General features: G+C 43.7%; 1 protein-coding gene across 2 annotated transcripts; it reads left to right on the top strand.

The window, feature by feature from the left end:
• Positions 1-727: 727 nt before the first annotated feature.
• On the top strand, positions 728-24,582 carry FAM124B (family with sequence similarity 124 member B). 2 transcript variants are annotated; one of them, XR_004027820.1, is made up of 3 exons: positions 1,059-1,790; positions 2,323-2,447; positions 23,072-24,581. XR_004027820.1 is itself a non-coding variant. In XM_003272427.3 (2 exons), the coding sequence occupies exons 1-2, from the start codon at positions 1,059-1,061 to the stop codon at positions 23,705-23,707; spliced, it is 1,368 nt and encodes a 455-aa protein (XP_003272475.2). In that variant the 5' UTR covers positions 728-1,058; the 3' UTR covers positions 23,708-24,582. The 2 variants fall into 2 exon arrangements, 1 of the variants encoding a protein (XP_003272475.2); XM_003272427.3 differs by lacking the exon at positions 2,323-2,447 and having other exon boundaries at positions 728-1,790; positions 23,072-24,582.
• Positions 24,583-25,897: the final 1,315 nt, after the last annotated feature.

The following is a 25,897-nucleotide window of genomic DNA, read 5'->3' as shown; positions in this document are numbered from 1 at the left end:
CCGGGCGTGGTGGTGCACCTGTAGTCCCAGGTACTGGCGAGGCTGAGGCAGGGGAATCTCTTGAACCTGGGAGGTGGAGGTTGCAGGGAGCCAAGATCACGCCACTGCACTCCAGCCTGGGCGACAGAGCAAGACTCCATCTCCAAAACAAAGCAAAAAAAATTACTTTAAGAATTAGAACAGTTTATGACTGGTACATAGTAGATCCTCAACAGACACTAAAAATTATAATTACAATTGTTAATTATAATTATTTATTATTATAATTATATGAGCAATTATTGGAAAGCTCTCACTCTTCCTAAAGAATTTGCGTGAATAAGGGAAGACTAATTTTCTCAGTGTCTTTTTAGTACACTCAGAATTTTCAGTACAGCAAATAATTTTCAGTGAAGTCAAAATTATTTAGATAAAGTCTTCTCTTCATGCCCTAGCAGAAAATGTTCAGAAACGAAATGAAACAAAGAGATAAAGGAAAAAAAAAACAAAAAACTGGCAAAGGGTCAAGTTTTGAGAATTGTTTTCAAGAAGTCATTGTATTCAGATTGGGGGAGCAGGCTACTGTAAACCATAAGTAGGAAATGAGAACCCGTTGTAGGTTGATAAGATGGATGTCTTTTCAACTAAACAGATTGCTATCAGCCTAACAGAGCCAACTCATGTTCCTTTTTGCCCGGTCATTTCCTTTACTAAGTGTCTGTAAGAGCCGCCCATTTGGGTGTTTCTCAGGATTGTAGGTTTTTAGGTCATACAGAAACCCTGGGGAACGCCTGAAAAGGCTAAACACAAGCAGTTACATTATGCACAAGCTGGATGACGTGACCCCACTGCTGCTGTGTGGAGAGCGGAGGCTGCTGAACCCGAGCTGGTGTGAGCTTCTCTTGCGGCAAGTCCACGGGTGGCCAGGAGCACGTGTTAAGAGCTCTGCTCAGAAGTAGCCGCTACAGCTGAAGGTTTTCGGGCGGGCTGAAGGCTGGGCCGTTTCTTCATTCATTTCAGAAACTTGAACAGTGGGCCTTCTACACACGCTGTCTTTGTCATCCTCAGGCAGTTCCTCCATGGATGAGACACAGGGGCCTCTGGCCATGACTGTCCATCTTCTTGCCAACTCTGGGCACGGCTCGCTTCTGCAGAGGACTCTGGACCAGCTCCTGGATTGCATTTGCCCAGAGGTCCGGCTCTTTCAGGTGTCTGAACGGGCCAGTCCTGTGAAATACTGTGAGAAGTCCCATTCCAAGCGGTCCCGGTTTCCAGGGATGTCCGTGTTGCTCTTCCTGCAGGAAAGCCCGGGAGAGGATCGGCTATTTCGCGTCCTGGACTCTTTCCAGCATTCGCCATGGCAGTGCTACCCCACCCAGGACACTCGGGGAAGGCTGTGTCCCTACCTTTTTGCCAATCAGGAGTTCTACAGCCTGGACAGCCAGATGCCCATCTGGGGGGTGAGGCAGGTGCACTGTGGCTCTGAGATCCTGAGGGTGACGCTGTACTGCAGTTTTGATAACTATGAAGACGCCATCAGACTCTACGAGATGATCCTGCAGAGAGAAGCGACCTTGCAAAAGACCAATTTTTGTTTCTTCGTGCTGTATGCCTCCAAGAGCTTTGCTCTGCAGCTCTCCCTGAAGCAGCTGCCCCCGGGAATGTCAGTAGACCCCAAAGAGTCTTCGGTGCTGCAGTTTAAGGTTCAAGAGATCGGCCAATTAGTGCCTCTGCTACCCAATCCATGCATTCCCATCAGCAGCACCAGGTGGCAGACTCAGGACTATGATGGCAACAAGATTCTGCTTCAGGTATTTCTGTTTTGTCTCAGATCTTGTAGAGGCTTATGGAGCTGTGTAATTTTACATCGGAATGAGCCTAAGCTAGTGGTTCTCAGACTTGGTTGCACATTAGCGTCCCTTAGGGCCTTTCATAAATTCCCACCCCAGCCCAGTTTGATCTGAATCTCTGGGAGCATCCAGGCCTAGGTAACTTTTTTACAGCTTCTTGGATGACTCTAATCTGTAACAGGGTCGAGAATCACTGATCTCATAAAATCTCATCTGACAGATAATAAAGTTCAGATTCCATGAATTTGCAGCTGACACAAGTACTTTATAGTAGAATCAGACAGGATTCTACTTATAAAGATCAGAATCTTTATAAAGAATCAGCCTCCTTTCTCAGGCTTGCCGTTTAAATGCCCATCAACTATACCCCTATCCTTTGTTTACTCTTTGGGCTCAGGAATGTCACAAGCTCTTCTCATCCGACCTAAGGAAGTTGAAGTCATACTTGTGTTTAGAGACGGTTTTTATAATTTTTAATTTTTTCACTTTTTAGAGATGGGAGTCTTCCTCTGTTGCCCAGACTGGAGTGCGGTGATGCCATCATAGCTCCCTGAGGTCTTCAACTTCTGGGTTCAAGTGATCCTCCTACCTTAGCCTCCTGATTAGCTGGGACTACAGGCACATGCCGCCATGTCTGGCTATTTTATTTTATTTCTAGAGACGGGGTCTCACTATGTTGGCCTAGCTTGTTTAGGGATGTTAAGTTTGCAGTGCTATTGACTTATTTTTTATTTTTTATTATTATACTTTAAGTTCTGGGGTACATGTGCACAAAATGCAGGTTTGTTATATGTGCCATGTTGGTTTGCTGCACCCGTCAACTCGTATTGATTTAATTTTTAAGCATCTTGCATCACTGTCAAATTTTACCACATACCAAGTTAAATAGAATGATTTCTTAAAAAAATCTTGAAATTAAAGCCTTCCTTTGTAAACATCCTCGAAAACCTAACATAGCATGTGTGTATTTAGTCATGATAGCTGCCGTGCATTGCCTTTCATGGTATGTGAGCCTGGACACTTAGTAGCTGTATGACTGTGGGCCTCAGTTTCTTCATTAGCACAATAAAGGCACCAGAGAATTAGCATCATCCTCTCTCATACTTATTTACAGGAAATGACCTGACACTTATAAAATACATAATTAAGATAGTGCCAAGAACTCAATTTTAGCTATTATTGTTCATATTATGCCCTATACTAAGGATTCTCTTAAATTGATAATTTTATTTAATACTTATAACAACCTATGAAGTTACTATTTTTCCCATTTTGGAGATAAGAAAACTGAGCTTTCCAGGGGGTCAGTTATTTGCCCAAGATAGGAAGTATCTATCTACCCTCAAAGTTCATGTGGTCAGCCGCTGCAGTCCAGTGTATGTGTGTAAATGTGCAAGCAGGGGGATGAATGTGATGTTCACAGCAAAATATCCTGTGGCTTCTGTCCTTAAGAAATGGTCAGAAGCTCCTTAAGGCCTATTGGATAAAGTAATAAGAGACTACAAGATGAGATGTCTTTCCATTTGGTTGATTTTGTTGTCATCACTTTGACTTTTTAATAAAATATGAATCATATTGATTCTATATTAAACGATTTCCAAATTATTCACCTTCTTGTTCACATAAGGTAGAGAGGCACTGTTTCTGTTAGTTGCCTATTATAAAACCCCATAATTTCCAAGGCATCTAAAATTTCTTTCAGTTTTAGTGACTCTCTAGTACTTAAAATCAACCTCATGGTCAAACAAAAATGTAATGTGTGTGTGCAGCAAGGGACATGATATTAATCATTCCTGTCTTTAAGGCTGACTGACATTTTTGCTATGGAACCACAGTTTAAACAACTTTGTTACTTTGGAAAGTTGAGTCACATTTGGGGAGTGTAGAAGGGTTTTTTGGATAAAGAGAAACTGTATGATACAACTGTATGAAGAGAGCCCTCTTCCTCTCTGGATTGTCCCAGGAGCCTGGCCACTTCTCAGGTGTGAATGGGGCATCAGCCCCTCACTCTTGTTTTTGAGACAGAGCCTCACTCTGTTGCCCAGGCTGGAGTGCAATGGTGTGATCTCAGCTCACTGCAACCTCTGCCTCCCGGGTTCAAGCAATTCTTGTGCCTCAGCTTTCCCAAGTGGCTGAGACTACAGGTGCCTGCCAACATGCCCAGCGAATTTTTGTATTTTTAGTAGAGATGGGGTTTCACTATGTTGCCCAGGCTGGTCTCAAACATCTGGCCTCAAGTGACCACCTGCTTCAGCCTCCCAAAGTGCTGGGATTATAGGCATGAGCTCCACACCCAGCTGCCTCTCACTCTTTTTTTTTTTTTTTTTTTTTTGAGACGAAGTCTTGCTCTGTCCCCCAGGTTGGAGTGCAGTGGCGCGATCTCGGCTCACTGCAAGCTCCGCCTCCCGGGTTCACGCCATTCTCCTGCCTCAGCCTCCCGAGTAGCTGGGACTACAGGCGCCCGCCAACACGCCCGGCTAATTTTTTGTATTTTTTAGTAGAGACGGGGTTTCACCGTGTTAGCCAGGATGGTCTCGATCTCCTGACCTCGTGATCTGCCCACCTCGGCCTCCCAAAGTGCTGGGATTACAGGCTTGAGCCACCACGCCCGGCCAGCTGCCTCTCACTCTTGATAGCTCCCTTGGACATCACCTTTGTCCTGACCTCCAAACCTCAGGGACTTCTGCTTCCTCACTCCAAAACACGCTTTGATCTCCTCTTGTTAAGTCCATGAGTCTAAGCTTTTGCAAACAGAGTGAGAGATCGCCTTCTGGAAAATTCTGCTTCTGGTGTCATATAATAAAAGTGCCTGAGGAAAGTGTGTAAAGGCTCAGCCATAATCCAAAGACAACACATTGTAGCTCCCAGATAGCTTTTCATTCTTCAAATGGAGTGAATTTTTCAGGATAGAAAATTCTTGGGCGTGGTGGCTTGGGCCTGTAACCCCAGCACTTTGGGAGGCTGAGGCAGGTGGATCACTTGAGGCCAGGAGCTTGAGACCAGCCTGGCCAACATGGCAAATCCCCCTGTCTACTGAAAATACAAAAACTAGCTGGGCATGATGGTGCACACCTGTAGTCCCAGCTACTCGGGAGGCTGAAGCAGGAGAATCGCTTGAACCAGGGAGGTGGAGGTTGCAGTGAGCCGAGATTCTGCCAGTGAACTCCAGCCTAGATGACAGAGCAAGACTCTGTGTACTAGTTTGTTTCACGCTGCTGATAAAGACATGCCAGAGACTGGGAAATTTACAAAAGAAAGAGGTTTAATTAGACTCACAGTTCCACGTGGCTTGGGAGGCCTCACAATCATGCAGAAGGCAAGGAGGAGCAGTCGCATCTTACATGGATGGTGGCAAACAGAGAGAGCTTGTGCAGAAAACTCTTGTTTTAAAAACCATCAGATATTGGGAGACTCATTTACTATGAGTGAATTCATTCACTATTCACTCATGCCTTAAATAGCACCCAAGTCACCTCTTGAATGCTTTGCTGCTTAGAAATTTCTTCTGCCAGATACCCTAAATCATCTCCCTCAAGTTCAAAGTTCCACAAATCTCTAGGGCAGGGGCAAAATGCTGCCAGTCTCTTTGCTAAAACATAACAAGAGTCACCTTTGTTCCAGTTCCCAATAAGCTCCTCATCCCCATCTAAGACCACCTCAGCCTAGACCTTATTGTTCATATCACTATCAGCATTTTTGTCAAAGTCATTCAACAAATCTCCAGGAAGTTCCAAACTTTCCCACATCTTCCTATCTTCTTCTGAGCCCTCCAAACTGTTCCAACTTCTGCCTGTTACCCAGTTCCAAAGTCGCTTCCACATTTTCAGGTATCTGTTCAGCAATGCCCCACTCTACTGATACCAATTTACTGTATTAGTTTGTTTTCACGCTGCTGATAAAGACATACCTGAGACTGGGGAATTTACAAAAGAAAGAGGTTTAATGAACTCATAGTTCCACGTGGCTGGGGAGGCCTCAAAATCGTGGCGGAAGGCAAGGAAGAGCAAGTCACGTCTTACATGGATAGCGGTAGGCGGCAAAGAGAGGGCTTGGGCAGAGAACTCTCATCTTTAAAACCATCAGATCTCATGAGACTCATTCACTATCACGAGAACAGCACAGGAAAGACCCGCTCCCATAATTCAATCACCTCCCACTGGGCTCCTCCCACGACACATGGGAACTGTGGCAGTTACAATTCAAGATGAAACTGGGGTGAGGACACAGCCAAACCATATCACTCTGTTTCGAAAAGAAGAAAAGAGGAGAGAAGAGAAGAGCAGAGCAGAGAAGAAAAGAAAAGAGAAGAGAAGAAAAGAAGAAAAGAAAAGAGAAGAGAAGAAAAGAAAAGAAAAGAAAAGAAAAGAAAAGAAAAGAAAAGAAAAGAAAAGAAAATCCAGCCTAAACTTCCTTGGGTCCTGGGGAGAGGGGCTGGGTAGCGAGTCTGGCTTCTGTAAGTGAGTAGTCAGGCCTTACACTGTGTACTCAGGATCCAGATCCCAGCTCTGTTACTGCTGTCTTGGCCCTATCCTCAGCCGGGCATCCGCCAGGGTTGCCAGCTGGCTGCCAGCAGCTCTGAGGGCTACATCCTTCATGTGGATTCCAAGTGCCTTGCACCACCATGGCCCAACAAAATATCTGGATTTCAGTTAGACCAACTGGGATCAGATTCTCTTCTCTAAATCAATTATTACATGCAGGAAAGTGAGATTATATGGATCAGTTTAGCCCCGAGGCAAAGGCTCTGCCTTCTACCCCTAGATGCTGTGTGGTGTTCTGTGGGACTCTTAGAGAAGGTTGTGGGTCTCCAGAGAAGATCAGGGCAGAGGAGACAAATATAAAGTGGCCCCAAATGGCTGATGTTCAGCAAAAGTAAGAAAATGATACCTATTAAAGGAAGAACCATAACCACAAACTAACCTCTCTGCAGACCATCCCTCCACATGGCCAGGATGGAGGCATGTGTGCAGAAGACCTGCATGTGAGGGGAGCTAGGCTGAGGGGGGGGGCGGTGAGAAAGCTTTCCTGAGGAGCAATGCCCAGATCTGCCTGAACTGGATGGCCCAGGAGGAATTAGCCAGTTGGAGAAGGGAGCAAGGGTGTCTCAAACAGGTGACCGTGGGTGACGATGTTGGTGTGGTGCTGTTTAGCGGGCCATGCTCAGCAAACTTCCTGAGGTTTCATGTGGCTGGAGTGAAGGGAGGGGGAGTCAGGGGAAGAGGAGGGGCAGGTGGCCTGAGGCTGGATCAGCGGCAACATGGTCAGCCATGGAATGTAAGTGCTGAGAGCGGGGAGACCTTTTGGGCTCACTCCCGTGAACATAGAACCTAAGGTCAGTGTCTGGCACATGGTAGGCAAAAACATCCTTCTATGAATGAACCCTGGCTAAGTAGCTTCTATTCTATCCTTGATGTAATGAGCAGTCACTGATGAGTCCTATGAATGGAACTGACATGGATTATTTGTGTTATGAGGGTCAAATGAGAGAATGTACATGGTGGTGCTTGGTAAAGTAGAAGCTCCTGGAGACCATGTAACTGCGGTGCAATTGTGATCTGTGCATGTGAGAGGCTGTCAGCTGTCTCTGCCAGCGTGCCCAGTGAGCAATGCGTTTTCCGCATGACCTCTTGCCATTACAGACCGTCTGATGCCTCTCAGAGTCTAGAATGGATGGTTTTGATGACAGTGATATGAGCGTATCAAATAGATGCTCAGTAAATGAATGTACGAGTACATGAGAAGGCAAGTCCACGTTTATTCATTCCTCAGAACTTTGTTGAGTTCTTGCTCTGGGCCAGACGTTGTTTTTCCTTTGGCAGTTTTAATTCTGCTGTCTCAATTCTTAGTGTGGGTGCAAAATGATAGTGGGTTCAACCTTCCCTTTATTCATTCAAACAGTCCCTCTGCTTTTCTCCCTGTGCTTTTGCCTCTGGTGGTAGTGACAGTGTCTTTGTGTTCTGGGGGAAAGTAGCATGGGTGAAGATGCCCACCTCTTTTTTTAAACCTCCTGCAACTTAAACTGTGCCCTCAGTCGAATAAGCTATTTTGTCAAATCAACCACATGCAGTATCTCTAGTCAACTACTGCTGGCTTTCAGCTTTCCACAGCTGAGACCCGTGTCCAAAGTTGTATTTTTTGTACTTTTTATAGATTTTTTTTCAACTTTTTGCATTATGACTCTTCTCCCCTGAGTTACCTGCTGATGCATTCATCTCCTGCCGCCCGCCCCCGGCATGGGCAATCCAAGGGTAGAGGCCATGACTTTGGTGTCGGGCTCTGGCAGACTCTGAATTCTAGGTCACTGAGTTAGCATTGGTGATCTTCTCATACTGTTTGATGTACAGTAGGCAAACTTTATAAATTAAATGATAAACCTTCCTCAAAGCCACTTGAAACGCTCAGCAAGGTCTATATTTCATGGCCCCGTGGGAGATGTGACAGCCATGACCTTGTTAGCCTTTGGGTGGGTGCTCTGTGCGGGATCACACTGCCCTCGTGGTCTAATGAGGAGCTGGACCCTCCTGCAAGTGCCTGCAGTACCAGGCAGCCTGCAGGAAATGCACTGTAGAGCTGCAGCCACCCACCTTGTGTGTAGGGAAGGAGAAGGTGAAATTGACCGAGGATGTCAAGTAACATGGAGGAAGTGTGACTTGGGAGATTGACTGAATGGGCTATAGTGAAGTGTAAGGCTGGAGAGTTCAAAGGAGTTTAGAGAATTTTTGGTCCACTGAAAATGGGTGCAGGAGGACACAAAATGGGATTTGAAGAAATCCATTTATTATGGTGTTTAGAGAAGGGGCAGACATGCTCATACCTATAATATATAATTTAGGACCATAATCCTGTTAGCATCAAATAGGACAGGTTGGAAGGGGGCTTGACTGACCACTTCAGAGGGGACTTCAGTTTTCCAGTCAAAGCCGGTGCAGTTTTGAAATAGGGAACTCGTAATGGAAATAGGAGGTTAAATTGCATGGGTAGACTTGACTGAATTTGGCAGTAATTGGACATGGAGGGTGAAGAAGAGGAAGGTGATGATGAGTCTGGACACATTGGGCTTGAAGTGCTTGCAGGTCTTTCAGATGAAGAGATTCCATGGTCAGGTGGTCTCTGAGGGCTGGAACTCAGGAAAGGGCATGGGCTAGGGGCATAGGTGGGGTTGGTGGCTGAAGCCCTGGGAAGGATCAACATTACCAAGGAAGAGAGTGTAGAGAGAGAAGAGGTAAAGACAGTGCCTGGAAAATGTGTGCACTTCTGGAGGAGAGGGAAGAAGAACCAGTGAGAGACGCTGAGAAGAAGCAACCACAAAGCCAGGAGGACGAGGAGATCGTGGTGTCATGGAAGTCAGTGTTGCTTGGTGGCTTTCAGTCCCTAAGATGTGGCTTCTCAGGTGTGCTAGAGCAGGTCCTTTAGGTTCTGTCCTGGTCTCCTCACTGGGCCCCCAGTTGCTTGTGTGTTGCCATTGCCCCTGGAGAGATCAGCATCTGCTGCAGGCCCTGTGTCCTCCACCAGTAACTGCTGCTGCCACCACTCTGGGCTTATGGAACCATCCCCAAACACTGCTGAGACCAAGCTGCAATTTCAACGAGATCTTTCTGAAGAGTTGAGGATAAAGAGGTGGGGAAAAACCCCCCAAAGAATTCTAGGCCAGAAGAATAACTTACAAGCATCTCTAGATGTCGCTATTCTCAGAGCTCCCAGGCAAGCTATGGCCTTGAGGTCCCTCCCAGGTCTCCTCCAAGTCTTCTGTACCCCCTTCTCCTGGAGGTGCTCCAGGCCAAACTCACACAGTGAAGGAGGATGGTTTTCTCCCTTCCTCTCTGAGGTCCACCTTCTAGGTCTTCTTTCCTTGATAAGAGTGACTGCTTCCCAAGTTGACTAAGTGGGAAAGCTCACACACATCTCGCCTCCCACCCCCATTGTTTGATGTTCTGTAGGAAAACTTTATAAATTACAAGATAAAACCCCCCTGGAAGCTAGGGAGGTTTTAGGATAGGGTGGTGTCCTATTCTTGCGACCTGGGCAGGACAGATCAGTAACAGAACAAGAGTATAACATCAGTACAATCTGGGGTGTGCCATCTCGACAACACATGTTGGTTGCCAGCCATCCATTCTGAAGGCTTTTCCCGACTTAATTATATGGATGAGCTGAAACTCATGCCTGTGTAGCCTTCTTGCAGTCCTGGGGCCTCACCTCTGGATCCCCTGCAATCAGCACCTGAGCTAGAATCCACATAACTCTCCAAGACAGCCATGTGGGAGAAAGTCATGTGATTTTAAAAGGTTTGGTTTCACACATATGCTCTCAATGGAGACCCGTTTCTCAACTGAGACCCATTTCTCTAGACGAATGCACTGTCCTCCAGGACTTTCTGTGATGATGAAAATATTCTATATCTGTGCTATTCAATATGGTGGCCATTCGCCACATGTGGCGACTAAGCATTAGAAATATGGCTGGAGAGACTGATGAACAGAATTATTAATTTTATTATATTTTAACAATTTAAATGGCCTTATGTGGTTGATGACTACTGTATTGGACTACCCTGGCCTAGGTCATTTTCTAAGGTCTCCTGCATCTTGAAGCTTCTGTAACTATACTGTGTATAGCCTCGTTGGTGACAAAACTTTATCTCTTATCTCACCTGTTTTTTTGGTTGTTTGTTCGTTTGTTTTGAGACAGAGTCTTGGTCTGTTGCCCAGACTGAAGTGCAGTAGTGTGATCTCGGCTCATTGCAACCTCCCTCTCCCAGGCTCAAGCTATCCTCCTGCCTCAGTCTCCGGAGTAGCTGGGACTACATATGTGCACCATCATGCCCGGCTAATTTTTGTATTTTTTGTAGAGACCAGGTTTTGCCATGTTGCCCAGGCTGGTCTCAAACTCCTGAGCTTCAGTGATTTGCCAGCCTCAGCATCCTAAAGTGCTGGGATTACAGGCATGAGCCACCATGCCTGGCCTGTCTCATCTTTTTTCTTTGCTTTTTTAGAGAGAGGGTCTGATCCTGTCACCCAGGTTGGAGCATTAGCGGCATGATCATAGCTCACTGCAGCTTTAAACTCTTGGGTTCTAGTGATCTTCTCATTTCAGCCTCCTGAGTAGCTGAAACTCTAGGTGTGCATTACCATGCCTGGATAATTTTTTAATGTTTTGTAGAGATGGGAGTCTTGCTATGTTGCCCAGGCTGAACTTGAACTCCTGGCCTCAAGCAATCTTCCTGCCTTGGCCTCAAAGTACTGTGATAACAGGCATGTGAGCCACTGTGCCAGGCCCAAATCCTCATCTCTTAAGGGTAGAATTCAGTTCAATTTTTGGAAACAATCAAAAGATATTTAGCATTAATTGTATTGAGTATGGTACATAGTTGAAGAGATTTTAATATTATATTTTAAGATTACAACATATGTTACCTCCCTATACTGAGACTATACTGACTCTGAAAGTCAGATTGCTAAAAAAAGTTCCAAAAATATTTGACACAATTATCAATCTTTTAAGTGCCTGTGTATAGCTTTTCATAATCTACCTAAGGACAACAGATTATCTAATAATATGATATTATATATAACATTTAATGAACATTTATATGCCAGCCACTGTGTTGTGTTGTTTCATTATAAATATCTGCACTTTAAAGATAGGAAATCGAGGTTTAGAAAGTTTAAACAACTTGCCTATAGTCACCCAGGAAGCAAGGATAAAGTCAGGTTTCAAACTCAGGTCTCTCTGTCTCCAAAGTTCAAGCTTTTAACACACAATTTTTGTTTTCTTTTAAAAAGAATATTTGTGAATATATAGTGTTTTGATTTCCATTACAATTTTAAAGAATATAGTACATAGAATTGATCGTTTAAAACAAAATAATTCAGCCTGTTTTAGATAATCTACTTCTTTTATTTCTAACACTGTAGCGAAACTTGATACTTTTTCCTCTTACCAAGTTTAATGACAGTTTATCTGATGACACTTTCCGTTTCATATCTTAGCAAGATTTTAATAAGAATAACCTACTGGATAAGGTTGCAAACAGAATTTTTTAAAATTGCAAGATTACCAACAAATGTTTCTTTTTTTTTTTTTTTGAGACAGAATCTTGCTCTTGTCACCTGGGCTGGAGTGCAGTGGTGTGATCTCCGCTCATTGCAACCTCCGCCTCCTGGGTTCAAGCTATTCTGCCCCAGCCTCCCCAGTAGCTGGGACTACAGGTGCGCGGCACCATGCCCAGGTAATTTTTGTATTTTTAGTAGAGATGGAATTTCACCATCTTGGCCAGGCTGATCTGGAACTCCTGACCTCGTGATCCACCCACTTCGGCCTCCCAAAGTGCTGGCATTACAGGCGTGAGCCACCGCACCCTGCCAAGTGTTTCTTTTTCATTAGAGGCTCTTTTCCAGCTTCTAATTAAAAATAAGTTTGTTGGCCAGGCGCGGTGGCTCACGTCTGTAATCCCAGCACTTTGGGAGGCCGAGGTGGGTGGATCACAAGGTCAGGATATCGCAACCATCCTGGCTAACACGGTGAAACCCCGTCTCTACCAAAAAAATACAAAAAAATTAGCCGGGTGTGGTGGCGGGTGCCTGTAGTCCCAGCTACTCAGGAGGCTGAGGCAGGAGAATGGTGTGAACCCGGGAGGTGGAGCTTGCAGTGAGCTGAGATCACATCACTGCACTCCTGGGCGACTGAGCGAGACTCTGTCTTTAAAATAAAAAAAAAAAAAAAAAAAATAAAATTAAGTTTGTTGACACGTATTGGGGGAATCTTTCCTCCAACTGATTTAATTGGTAAACGTCCGAGCGGTGTATGTTCACGCCCGCTGGTGGGATTCCTTCCTGTGAGGTTTCTCCTCTCTGGGCCTTTCTCTCCCATTTGTTTGCTCACTCGATGAGCTCACAGCATTTTCAGTCTCTCTTCTCTGTTACCAGAGGCCCTTGTCATCTCCTTCAAACTCAAACAAGCAGATTTTCCTTGGCTCGATGGCTCTGGTGTCTTGCCTTCTTTCTATGTCTGGCTTCTCAGTTGAGCTGTCTGTTTTTGCCGCCTTCCGCTACAAACTGATGGTGCTTCTCCACCTGCCATTCTGCACCCTGAGTCTTCCTCTAGCAGTTGATGAATCTGCTCTCTGGAGGGCCAGCAGTGCTTGAGGACAAGACATCAGCAGCATTGGTACATGTGGGCCACTCCTGCCTTCTTGAAATCCTCTCCTCTGTGGGCTGCCATAACCCAGTTCTTTTAATTAAGGGGTTCATTCTCTCTGACTATTCCTTTTTTGTGTGTCTGTCTGTGTGTGTGTGTGTGTGTGTGTTTTCAAAGACTCAACTGTTTTTTCCTCTCTCTAAATCATGTTTTCTCAGCTTTGGCACCATTGACATATTCTGGATGAGGTAATTATTTGTTGTGAGGGGTGTCCTGTGCATTGCAGAATGTTTACTGGCAGCCCTGATCTCTCTCAGTTGGATGTCAGTAACACTGGCCCACTCACCCCCGAGTTGTGACAACCAAAAATATTTCTAGACTTTGCCAAATGGCTCTTGGGAGACAAAAATCACCCCAAATGAGGACCACTGCCATGCACCAAAGATTTCCCCACTGAGGTTACGAAATAAAAATCGCCTTGTGGGGTTGGTTATCACTTTGTTCAACTTAATCCTGTACTTGAATTTCCTCTGTCTCTTGAGGTTTTAGCCTCTTTCCTACTCCCTATAGACCATTTAAACATAATGTCTCATCCCCATCCCAGACTCAATCCAGGCAAAACCAAGTCATCATCTGCAGCCCTCCTCTCCCTGCCCTCAACTTCTCCAGCTCCGTTCATTCTTCTCCCAGTTGCCCAGGTTTCGAAACATCAGTTGTTTTTAAAGCCTCCTTTTTTCTCAGAACCCTCACATTAATCAGTCCCCAGCTGTTTTAATTTTCCTTGGGAATCATTTCTGCTTCCTGCCTTCCTGCTTTAAGCCCACATTGCTTCAAATGCACATTATTATTACGGCATTATAATGCCTTTGCCCTGGCTCCAGGCATTCTGTTTCATCTTGCACAGCGCTATCAAAATACATTTTTAAATGACTGCCAAATTTATGTTCCTTCTCAGTTCAATAACAAAAGGTGAGAAAATCAAATTAAAATACCCCTGCCTGGCTTTAAAGACCTTCACATCAGACCCCTACTAGAATCTCTCTTTGCAGGCCAGTTGTGGTGGCTCACGCCTGTAATCCCAGCACTTTGGGAGGCCGAGGCAGGCGGATCGCTTGAGGCCAGCAGTTTGAGACCAGCCTGGCCAACATGGTGAAACCCCGTCTCTACTAAAAATATAAAAATTAGCTGGATGTGGTGGCGCCTGCCTGTAATCCCAGCTTACAACCGGGGCAGGCTGAGGCAGTAACTGATTTATTTTCATTTTTTTTCTGTGGATTTGATTCCTTCTTTTAGTTTTTTGATGTTTTTTCAGTAGAGTCTGGCAGATGCTGGTTCTGAATCTTGTTGATTGACTATTTTTTTAAATAGTTTTTTTTTTATTTTTTTGAGGCTGCAGTAAGCTGAGATCATGCCACGGCACTCCAGCCTGGGCAACAGAGTGAGACTCCATCTCAAAAAATAAAATAAAAAAAGAATCTCCCTTTGCTGCTTCACTTCTTCACCATCCCAGCCTTCTTACCCTCCTCTTCCCTCCAGAGCTCTGGGCTCACTCCCACACCTTTGCTTTCCATATTTAATGTATTGTGGTAAAATACGTGAGACAAAAACTTACGATTTTCACCTTTAAAAAAAAAATTAGGAAGCCTTCTTTCTTTTAAAAAAAATTGTGGTAAAATACACATAACAATACATTTACCATCTTAACTATTTTTCGAGGGTATGATTCAGTGGCATTAAGCACATTCACAGTGTTGGGCAACCATCACCACTATCCATTTCCAGAACTTTCTCGTCATCCCAAACAGAAACTCTGTTCCCTTTAAATCAAACTCACCGTTCTCCCCTGCCCTTGGTATCCTCGATTCTACTTTCTGTCTCTATGAGTTTGCCTATTCTTGGTACCTCATATAAATGAAATCATACAATATTTGTCTCTTTGTGTTTGACTTCACTTACCATGATGTTTGCAAGGTTAATCAGTGCTGTAGCATTTATTACAATTTCATTTACTTTTATGGCTGAATACTATTCCATGGTATGTACATCTGTATCCATGCATTGCCTGAGCTACTCCTTATCCAAGGATGCCATTCATTTAATCTTCAATTATCCAATTTTAAGGCTCTGATCAAATTCCACTTCCTCTTTGAAACCTCTCATGAAGCGCAAGGGCACGTTAATTCCCATTTCTAACTAGAACATTTCATACATAAATCTTTGTAACATGTAACTGATTATATATTTTCCCATTCTTGTATTTTACAATGTGGGACTTTATGACTCTCCTTCTCTTTTCAGTATTTTATTACACATGTTTATTTCCAGTAGAGTACTTGGCAGATAGCTGGTTCTGAAATACTTGTTGATTGACTGACTATTTGTTTTCAGGAAATAAGTTTATCTCTTTAAAGAAGGTATATACAGAAACTGGTTTGGCATAAGCAAGCGTGTGTTTCATTTTGTTTTATCAACAGATATTTAGCTGTGTTCATTTCCATTTTCTTTATTTGCCATTTAAAATAAAAGAACATAATGTCTCTGCAAGTAAGTAATTTATTTTCTTCATGGAGCCTTCATTTCTTGAGGGCTCCATGTTCTCATTTCTGAGTCTCTCAGCTGTACGCTCTCAGGCTCTGTTAACTCCCTCTTAGTTTCCCTCATTCCCCTCCCATTCTCCAGCTCCACTCCAACATACCCCACCCCCAACACACACACACACTCCCACTTCTACACCCTCGCTCAATACTTTATGTTGCTGTGAAAGAGGCATTGCTCAGGAGGGTCCTGCTATTATAGGAGAGCACGTTGCCATTGGTGGTTTTGGCCAATTGATGAAGATAAGTACCTTTCAAAGGATCAGTTAATTGCAAAAGTCTGGTTTCAGCCCTTAAGTGAGCCTGGCACTGTTTAGAGGTTTCTTATTATCTACCTAAATTGTTTCCATGCAGTCATTATTTTCCCCCAGTGTTGAAGAAATCCTCTCTTGCTATCTTCTTGGAATCACTTACAGAGAAACATTATTTTCCCTTCATGATACGAGTCTGCCCCTTAACAGCTTAATCATTTTTCAATGATGTATTTTCACTTGTTTTTCAAGAGTTTAGAGTTATAAATGAGTGACCATCTTCCTGTTAATCACATAATGCTGATGTTCCTTGAACTTGAAGAACCTAGCTCTCAATCTGTAACATTTTACAAATATTTCTTAGACAGATGATCTCTAAATGGTCAGAATTCCTACAAATGCATTTCAATTTGTTTTTTGGCAAGAGCTTAATTCTCCCTGAAGGGATTCATCTCAATCACTCAGCATTATGTTTCTGCTGGAAATTCTTCATTCCAATGCCAAACATCTGCATTTCTATGTTAATAACGTAACACTCACTTTTGCCCTATGATTTAAGGATCTTAGACTTCTCTTTAAAAAAAGTGGACATTCCGCTCTCTTAAGAAGATTGCACAAATGTCTAGCCATAGTAATAAAAATCATTATGAATTTTCTTAAGACTTTACGTCCACCTAATGTAAAATAATTTGGGGCCTAGTTTATAGATGGTACATTCTCATTCATTTCTATGTGCAAAAATTCATACTTTGCTAAGCATTAAGCTTTATTTATTTATTTATATAACAGATATTTAGTGATTACTTATTGAATGTTAGGCACTGTGGTAGGCACTGGACATACGATAACAAAGAAGGTGTATATAACCCTGCTATTCCAGATTGCAAACTCTATGGGAAGAGACAGAGGAGTAAATAGCCAAGTACAAAATGGTGTGGCGAGTACTCAGATACGAGAAGTTCAGACTGTGCTGTGAGAGCTAGTAATAATACTACTGATGATGATAGTAAGAAATGCATGCATGGCACAACTATCATTTAATCTTCACAGCAACTCTATGATGTTGGCACTTATTTATCTTCTTTTCCATATAAGGAAACTGAGGGACAGAAATATTAAGTAAGTGGTCTAAAATCCTACTGCTAATAAATGGCAGAGTTGATATTTAGTTACACATAAATCAGATTAGTGATATTGAGAAGGCTTCCTTCTCGATGCTGTGTAAGCTTGGAGCTAACAATGAGAGGAAGTTTCAGGAAAAAGGGCTAGAGGAGGCACATCCCACATAGAGGAAATAATATATATGAACCCTGGCATAGGAAAGGGCAAATCATGTTCAATTTCAGCATGTGGAGGCTGAAATGGAGAAAGTGGTGAATTACCAGCATGGTGTAAGAAGAGGCAGACAGTAAAGGGTGAAGCAGGCCACATCCAAGGGCTTAGATTTTATCTTAAGAAGAGTAGGGCATCATTGAAGCAGGACGAGGGTGTGATCCAATCCTCTGGTAGGGGAGTGGAGAATGGATTTGTGGGAGGTGACAGCATCTGTGGGGACTTCCATTGGATGGCTATTTCTGTAATTCAGACAAGAGGTGATGACGGCCTGCTCCAGGGTGAATGACAGTGGGAGCAGAGAGAGTGGAATGTCAGCGATCCATAAGAGGAAGTGTCCATGGGGATGGGTGGCTGGTTGTACCCGGGGTATGGAGAAGGGTGACTGATGCTCTTCCTTGGGTCATGTGGGAGCTAATGATGCCATCTTCTAAGATAGGGAAAAGAGAAAGCAGAACAGACTTGGTGTGAGGTGGGATATGAGTTCCTGGTGCAGATTATTTGGGGCATGTTGTGTTTGAGGGATTGGTGGCTGGAAGGCAGTTGGATAGATAAGTATGAAGCTTAAGAGGCGATGAAGCTTAAGGGACAGATCTGAGGTGTAGTTACACTTTTGGGAGCCTTCATCATTTCGATGATAACTGAAGGCCTAGTTGCCCATGAGATTGCCCTGGGGCAGGTACAGTGAGAAGAAAAGAGGACCCAGGCCAGCTCTGAAGAATGACAACATTAAATGAACCAACAAGGGAAGAGGCTCCCTCAATGGAAACGGAGAAGGGGTGGAGGGAAAGGCAGGAGAAAATCCAGTGGAATTTGTTGGCCAAGAAGCTGAAGAAAAAGACTTCAGGATAGAGTACAGACTGCAAGGTCAAATTCTACCAAGAGCTCAAGAAAAATGATGAGAAGCAGGCTGATTGTAGATGACCTTGGCAAGAACAATTTCAGTGGAGTGGTAGGAGGGAATTACCAGCATGGTGTAAGAAGAGGCAGACAGTAAAGGGTGAGGCAGGCCACATCCAAGGGCTTAGATTTTATCTTGTCAGTGGCATGGGTAGAGAAAATAAGGGGAGGTTTGTAGAAAAACGTGACTGTACACAAATTTTATATAGAGGTTTGACAGTGAAGGGGGAGGAGAGAGAAACTTGGAGGGAAAGAGAAGGTGGAAATAATGTGTTTTTCAAGACAGGAGATTTGAACAAGTTTAACTGCTGTTGGAAAGGAATAGGCAGAGAGAGAGAAAGAGAAGGAGAGGGAGAGAGATTAAACATCCAAGATAAGAAAGTGGGAAAAATGAATAATTGATAGGTCAGGGTCACCAAGAAGGCGGGAGGTGATGGGAATCTTGGCCCAGGGACCAGTCACTTTCACCCAGAGACAATGGTGAAGCTGCAGGTAAGTTTCACGGTAGCAGTGAGAGTGTTGCTAACTGGTGACAGCGTCTGCTTCCTTGGTAATCTAGATGGCCAGACCATCTGATGAGAGAGAGCGGGGGCGATGGTGCTGCTGAAGGTTTCAGGACAGTTTTGAAGGTTTGAACAGCTGCTGGGTGAACGGAGAGAGGTGACTAAGGAAACAGGCGGACTGGCAGGTAGCCTGGGAGAGGCTGGAAACCACGCCATCATGGGGCACCCATTTCACAGACCCATGCATTTCTGTGGCATCCTGAGCACATGTTCAGAAAATGTGGGCAGGTAGATGGATGAAAGGTGAGGAGATTTTGTGGAAGTCTGTGACAGAATGGGAATAGCAAGGGGAGTTGGAGGTATTGGTGAAGAAGTGGTTGAAGTGATAGTCTTTGGACTCAAATTGGCTCTGAAAGGCAGTGTGGATGGGAGGCGCTGAGAGGGAGAAGCTGGGGATTGGGAGTATTGATGTTGAAGAGCAGATGTGATGGGGAATCGAGTGCCAGAGCCTGTGGCCTCAGAATGCCCGGCTTAAATAGAATCTTTCAAAGATGGGACATTTGCAGGTGGAGAAGGCCCAGTGGAGGGGCTGTGGGACTGGATGACAGAGGGGAGTGGAGGGGTGAGCTGGGCTGGCCCAGGAGGGCGCTTCCTGGCTGCCCTGAGATGTCTTGGCACTGGTTGGGGCTTCAGGACCAATTTCATTATGATCTGACATTGATTTAGGTGGCAAGGGGGAGATTACTCAGGCTTCTCTCTCTGTTCACAGTTGCTAGAGAATGAAATACAAGCCCCAGAGTCAAAGTTATTGATTTCTTTCTCCAGATTGGATAATCTAATATCACCCCTGAACCATTTCTGAGTATGGAAATATCCATGCCAGTTTCCATTTCTGGAAGAAGAAGATGTCATTGGGTCAAATAAAAAGGTACATTATGATACAAGGGTACAGTATCAAATGATTCTCCAAGAGGCAATAATGACAGTTGGCCCTTTGAAGGACTGAGGGAGTTTGTTCTCCAGGGGAAGGGAAACCCCAGCTGACATTTCGGAGATAGTATTTTTTCCTCCTGATTTTGAAAGGATAAGCAAATAGTTTTCATTGGAAAGTGAGAATTTGGGGGTGATTTGAGGTTGGGGTGGGGAGAAGGCTTTACTTTTTATTTTACACATTTGTACAATCAAATTATTTTTATGGTGATAAATTACTACTTTTATGATAAGACTTTTTTAAAAAAACAAACAGATGAAAAGGAAAGAAAGGAAACCAAGGGCAGGAGGAAGGAAGGAGAGAAGGAAGAAAGGGAGCGGGGGCGGGGTTGTGGAATTAGAGCAAAGGGAAATGTAGAGAGAGACAGGAAAATGAAATTAGGCAAATAATTTATCAGAAATGTGGAGGAGGAGGTCGGCTGCATGTGATAAGAAACAGACTCACAGCGATCACAAATTAACTGACTACTTGAAGCCTAGCTTTTCTGGGTCCATGGCAGTAGTTCCCTAACTTTGTTGCATATTAGAATTATCTGGGGAGATTTATCAATTCTGATAGCCAGGTGTACTCTGATCTGATGAAATCCGGAAGTCATGGGCTGGGAGCAGGCATCATTGTTTTTGAATGATCCCAGGACGTTCCCTTGTGCAGCAAAGTTTGGGAACAGAAATTTCTCCTATGGGTTTGCATAAGGACAGGTCCTGCGGTGCAGTGAGCATCCCTTCAATAGTGTCACCCCTAGAGAGAGTTTCTGTTGCTGGCGGAAGCTCTCTTCACACTCTGGGGCACCACACTCAACTGTGGTTCAGTGCAAGCACATGTGGGATGGGGGTTTCAGGTGTGTGTGTGGCTCTCTAGTGAACTGGCTTGGCCCAGGGGTAGAATTTAGATATTCTAGAATAGCGGTTTTCAAGCTGGTTCTGTGAAGCCCTGGGGAACTAGAGAGGGGGTCCAGTAGACAGAGGCTACCCTGTGTACTTCAACCAGGGCTGCTCTAATTAGATTGCTTCATATTTTGGGCTTCCAGGTAAGAAATGGTTTGGAAAAAAACTTCTTAAGATAGAGAGATGGCTCACTCCTATAATCCCGGCATTTTGGGAGGCCAAGGCGGGTGGATCACCTGAGGTCAGGAGTTTGAGACCAGCCTGACCATTATGGAGAAACCTAGTCTCTACTGAAAATACAGAATTAGCTGGGCGTGGTGGTGCATGTCTGTAATCCTAGCTACTAGGGAGGCCGAGGCAGGAGAATCACTTGAACCTGGGAGGCGGAGTTTGCAGTGAGCTGAGATTGCGCCACTGCACTGCAGACTGGGCAACAAGAGTGAAACTCTGTCTCAAAAAAAAGAGAGAGAATCATTGATCTAGAATAGGGCTTGGTCAACTGTGGCCCGGGAACAAAAAATAGTTTTCTATTTTTATATGGTTGGAAAAAAATTCATGACACATAAAAAAAATGAGGTTCAAATTTCAGTGTTCATATATAGAGTTTTACTGAACACAACCATTCATTTATACATTGTCTATGGCTGCTCTGCGGCGGAGTTGGGTAGTTGGGATAAAGACCATATGGCCGGCAAACCCTCAGATATTTACTGTCTGGCTCCTCACCGAAAATATTTGCCAACTTCTATTCTAAAAGAATCAGTGGAAGTCCTTGTTTTTTTGTGTGTTTGTTTTTGCAGCTTGGTAATAGGCACCTCACCATTTCTATCAGAAAATTGAGATGTACTGTGCGTCATCTATACAAACAAATATGCTCTGTGTGTGTGTGTGTATATGAGAGAATTTACTCATTTCTAGACCTGTTTTCTCACTGCCCTCATTTCTGCCTTCTTGCCTTGTAAGATAAATATGTATCATTATTTTTTCTCCCTTGAAATAGACTTTATTTTTTACAGCAGTGGTAGGTTCACAGCAGAATTAAGCAGAAAGAACAGAGAGTTCCCGTATACCACCTTCCCCCCGAAAAGAGCCTCCTTTCCTGTCAGCATCCCTTATCAGAGTGGTACACGTGTTACAACTGATGAACCTGCAATGACACATCACTGTCACCCAAAGCCCATAGGGTACATTAGGGTTCATTCTCGGTGTCGTACATTCTGTGGGTGTGGACAAATGTATAAGGATGTGCATCCACCATTACAGTATCATGCAGAGTAATTTCACTGCCCTAAAGTCCTCTGTGCTCCACTTATTCATCCCTCCCTCCCCCCAACCCCTGGCAACCACTGATCTTTTTACTGTCTTCATAGTTTTGCCTTTTCCAAAGTGTCATATAGTTGGCATCATATAGTCTCTCTCTGTCACCCAGGCTGGAGTGCAGTGGTGCAGTCATAACTCAATTTAACCTCGAACTCCTAGGCTCAAGGGATCCACCCTCTTCTGCCTTCTAAATAGCTGGGACTATAATTATGCACCACACGTCTGGCTAATGTTTTTATTTTTTGTAAAGATGGGGTCTTGCTAGTTGCCCAAGCTGGTCTTGAATTCCTGGCCTCAAGTAATCTTCCCACCTCAGCTTCCCAAAGGGCTAGGATTACAGGCATCAGCCCAGATACGCTTCTTTCAGTTAGTAGTATTTATTTCAAGTTCTTCCGTACCATTCTTCTTGATATTTGATTTGGGGCTGGGCCAGGTAGGAATGGATCCTGGATACCAATTTCCAAGGGCTGTTATCGAAATGGAAAAAATTGCCTTTTTCCAGAAACCTTCTTGGGAAGAGTGTTGTGCATGGAATAGGATGCAAGGCTCCCAAGGGTCGAAATCTTAAAGGGGGGTCAGTGAACTCCATTCTGTGGAGGGAGAGTGCAGTCAACTGCAGGGTGAGGGTTTTGCTGAGTGGGGTCTGTAAGTTTGTAACCAGAGTGGAATTGCTAAGGATTAAAACACCTAAACTTCCATATAAGCCACGCCCCCTTTTTGTTTTCTCACACAATACCAGGCCTCTAATCTAAATAAATGGTGCCCTAAGAATTTAAAGAATATTGCTGCCAAGTTATTAGCCTGCCTGGAGTGGTCACATGTCTTAGAATGGCCCAAGATACATATTTTTATTAGCATGATCTAAAAGAAGGATCACCAGCTTTGGAAGATTGAATTCTTACTTCAATCCTTATCTTAACTTTAACCACATGGTTTGGTGGCTTTTTAAATTTCTTTTTTTGCATGGTTGCTAATAAATACATCATTTACAACCTCCAGTGAGGTCACCGAATGACATCTGTGAATGTCTGCATTGTTTGAACAACTTGCTCTACCAGAAGTGTGTTGTTGTCAATTGGCCATTTGATTCCCAAAGTCTTACCCCTGTCAAAAATTTAATTTAGGGAGTCCCAGAGAGAGGTATTTGGAGCTGGGTCTGATTAGATATCTCATAACTATATTGTACTTATCACTTCTATTCAATTCAACCAAATTTACTGAAAGTCTGCTATGGGCATGGCATGGCAGAGGGTGAATGAGGCATAGTCAGCTCTTGGCACTTAGTTAATGGAAATTATGTTTCGTATATTCCTCCTTTCCTTTTCCCATAGGTCCAGCTGAATCCAGAACTTGGTGTTAAGAATGGCACCTTGGGAGCTGGCATGCTTCCCCTGGGCTCCAGGCTGACTTCTATCTCTGCAAAGAGGACCTTAGAACCCAGGAGCCAGAGGAACCAGGGCAAGAGATCCCAGGGGCATTCTCTGGAGCTTTCTGAGCCCAGTGGGAGCCCCACAACAGACAGGTGTGCTGGCACTTCGTGGAAAAGCTGTGGCCGGTCATTCCAGGTCAGCAGCCCAGCTATGGGTGCCCACCTGCACCTGTCTTCTCATCACCTTGAATCCGAGGCCAGAATGAAGGTCCTCAACCGGGAAAACAGCTTTCAGAAGCTTGAGGCCGAGACGAATGTTGACACAGGGTTGACCATCATAAATTCTGAACCCAGGCAGACTTATTTTGGCGGATTTCCAAGGGATTTGCAGACCAGCCAGCCACCATTCTGCTTGCCAGCCTCTTCCTTGGGGGTGGCTACCTCCAAAAACAACAGTGTCCTTAAGGAAAGAGTCTCTCCTTTGCCACTTGCTGGCCAGAGGGACCTTGGTACCAGGAAGACAATTTCAAAATGTCTCTTTCATCTGCAAGTTCAGGGTGAAGAAAAAGAAGAAGATGAAGAAGAATTCTTTATATAGCATAAAGTAAATGTGGTTTTCTAAAACACAAGATCAGATAAAATGTTCTAGAAATGGAGTACTGACCCAGAATCAGCCTGTTAGTTGTTCCTCTGAGAGGGGCTGAATGCTCCCCATGTGCAACGTGTATTGATTTTATTTCAAATGTTCAAAGTCTAAAGGTGCTGGGAATGATTGTTTATTTGCCATCACAGTCATAAGAGAACACAGCCAACACACAGGGAAAAAACCGAATGTTTTTGTTCCCTGGAGATGCACTCACCCAGCTGGATGTGTTGAATCCAGCACCTATCAGGATAATTGCATTGTATGCAAATGAATCAGTATGTTATACAACACTAATTAGTGTCTTTAATTTGCTTTTAATTTTTACTTAGGTTGCATAGCTCATCCCCCTGGACAATATGGACTGCTATTTATTCTTGAATGCTTTTTAAATTTCATGTGACCTCTTTTGGTAACTAGGCCTTGTTCACATACCCTCCTTGTGATTTTTGCCTTTAAAGTTGTTTGTATCTGGAATGAGTGAAAATGCAAAGTGTTTTGAAAATTATAAACAGTTAATTTTGTTTTCCTGTTTAATGAGCCAAAATACTGGAAGCCAGAAAATCAGGTTAAACATGGATGCTAGGCTCTAGGGCTTTCCTGCTCGTCTGCTTCTCATTTGTTTCTGCACTATGTCAAAGAGGACAGTGGTTCTTGTTACAAACCAAAGAGGAACGTTGAGCACAGTGGGAAAATTGGACTGGTTGATCTGGTCACTGGAGCAGGACTTAGGTTCTTCTGGCCACATTTTGACCCCCAGATTCCTTTACAAAATGCACTCATTCATTCATTTATATATGTTCATTCAATAAACATTTTTTGAATGCCTATATTTGAATAAGACATTGTGTATATGGTACATATACATTCTGGGGCCATGAAACCCAAAAATTGTTTATGGTTTCACCGCTATGATAAATTCATTCTATCAACTTTTAAAAAGATACTGAATTCCAAATATATTCCTCCAAAAGCTTTTTCCACAGTTGAGGCCCACACTGGCCACGTAATGGTATGATAAGCATTTGCAATCTGCAGGTGGAGACTGGGCATATTATGAATTGCAATTATAATTGCAATGGACAAATTCTCGTCGCCCATATGCTGAATTTTTTGGTTATGTCTGTACACACATTTTTTAAAAACCCGAGGCCTGTGTTTCAGTTCATTTATAAGGTTATTCAATTCCATGAACTTCACTCTCAGAACAGATGTTACATAAGAGTGTAAATGTTGATTTAGCTGGATCTTTCGGAGACTTGGAGACTTACTACACCTAACTGGACACAGAGATGAGTTTAGCCCTAAAGTCAAATCTTGCAAGAGTGAGTCTAGGCTGATTTTGGTTGCTCTTCTCAGCAAAAGGGATAGAAACGGAGGAGAGTTGTAAATGGACAAAGACAAGACTCCTCAATTGATATTTTTTGTCCTTAAAACATCAACATATTCTCATTCCCATTTTCTCTCTCTCTCTCCCCTAGACTACAATTTGATTTTAGAAAATGGGATGAAGAGCTTTGTATGGCTTTCTATAATAAGAGTTAAAACAAAAAAGGAAGTTGAACTACTGAACTTTGAATAAGCACAGCAGGAAGAAGTTTTGAAATTTCCTTCCCACTTTTTTTTGATGTTACCTAAATTTTCTTAATATAATACATGGGCAAGAATATAAGTACCTGAAAATTAGAAAGAATATTGAGAAATGTGAATTAGTCACCTTACAAAATTGACTTGTAAAATAATATACCCTTAAAATGTCATCTATTCTATCCTACTTGTATTATGCAGGGTTCCCTAGAGGAACAGAACTAGTAGGATAGATAGATGTATATATGAAAGGGAGTTTATTAAGGAGAATTGACTCACACAATCACAAGGTGAAGTCCCACAATAGGCTGTCTGCAAGCTGAGGAGCAAGAAAGCCAGTCCAAGTCCCAAAACCTCAAAAGTGAGGAAGCCGACAGAGCAGCCTTCGGTCTATGGCCGAAGGCCCTAGAACCCCTGGCGAATCACTGGTGTAAGTCCAAGAGTCCAAAGCTGAAGAACCTGGAGTCTGATGTTCAAGGGCAGGAAACATCCAGCATGGGAGAATGATGAAGACCAGAAGACTCAGCCAGTCTAGTCCTTCCACATTCTTCTGACTGC

The sequence above is a fragment of the Nomascus leucogenys genome, chromosome 22a (assembly GCF_006542625.1).
Source record: "Nomascus leucogenys isolate Asia chromosome 22a, Asia_NLE_v1, whole genome shotgun sequence".
Lineage (NCBI taxonomy): Eukaryota > Metazoa > Chordata > Mammalia > Primates > Hylobatidae > Nomascus > Nomascus leucogenys.
The sequence above is the reverse complement of the archived record's forward strand: the minus strand, read 5'-3'. Positions and strand labels throughout refer to the sequence as shown.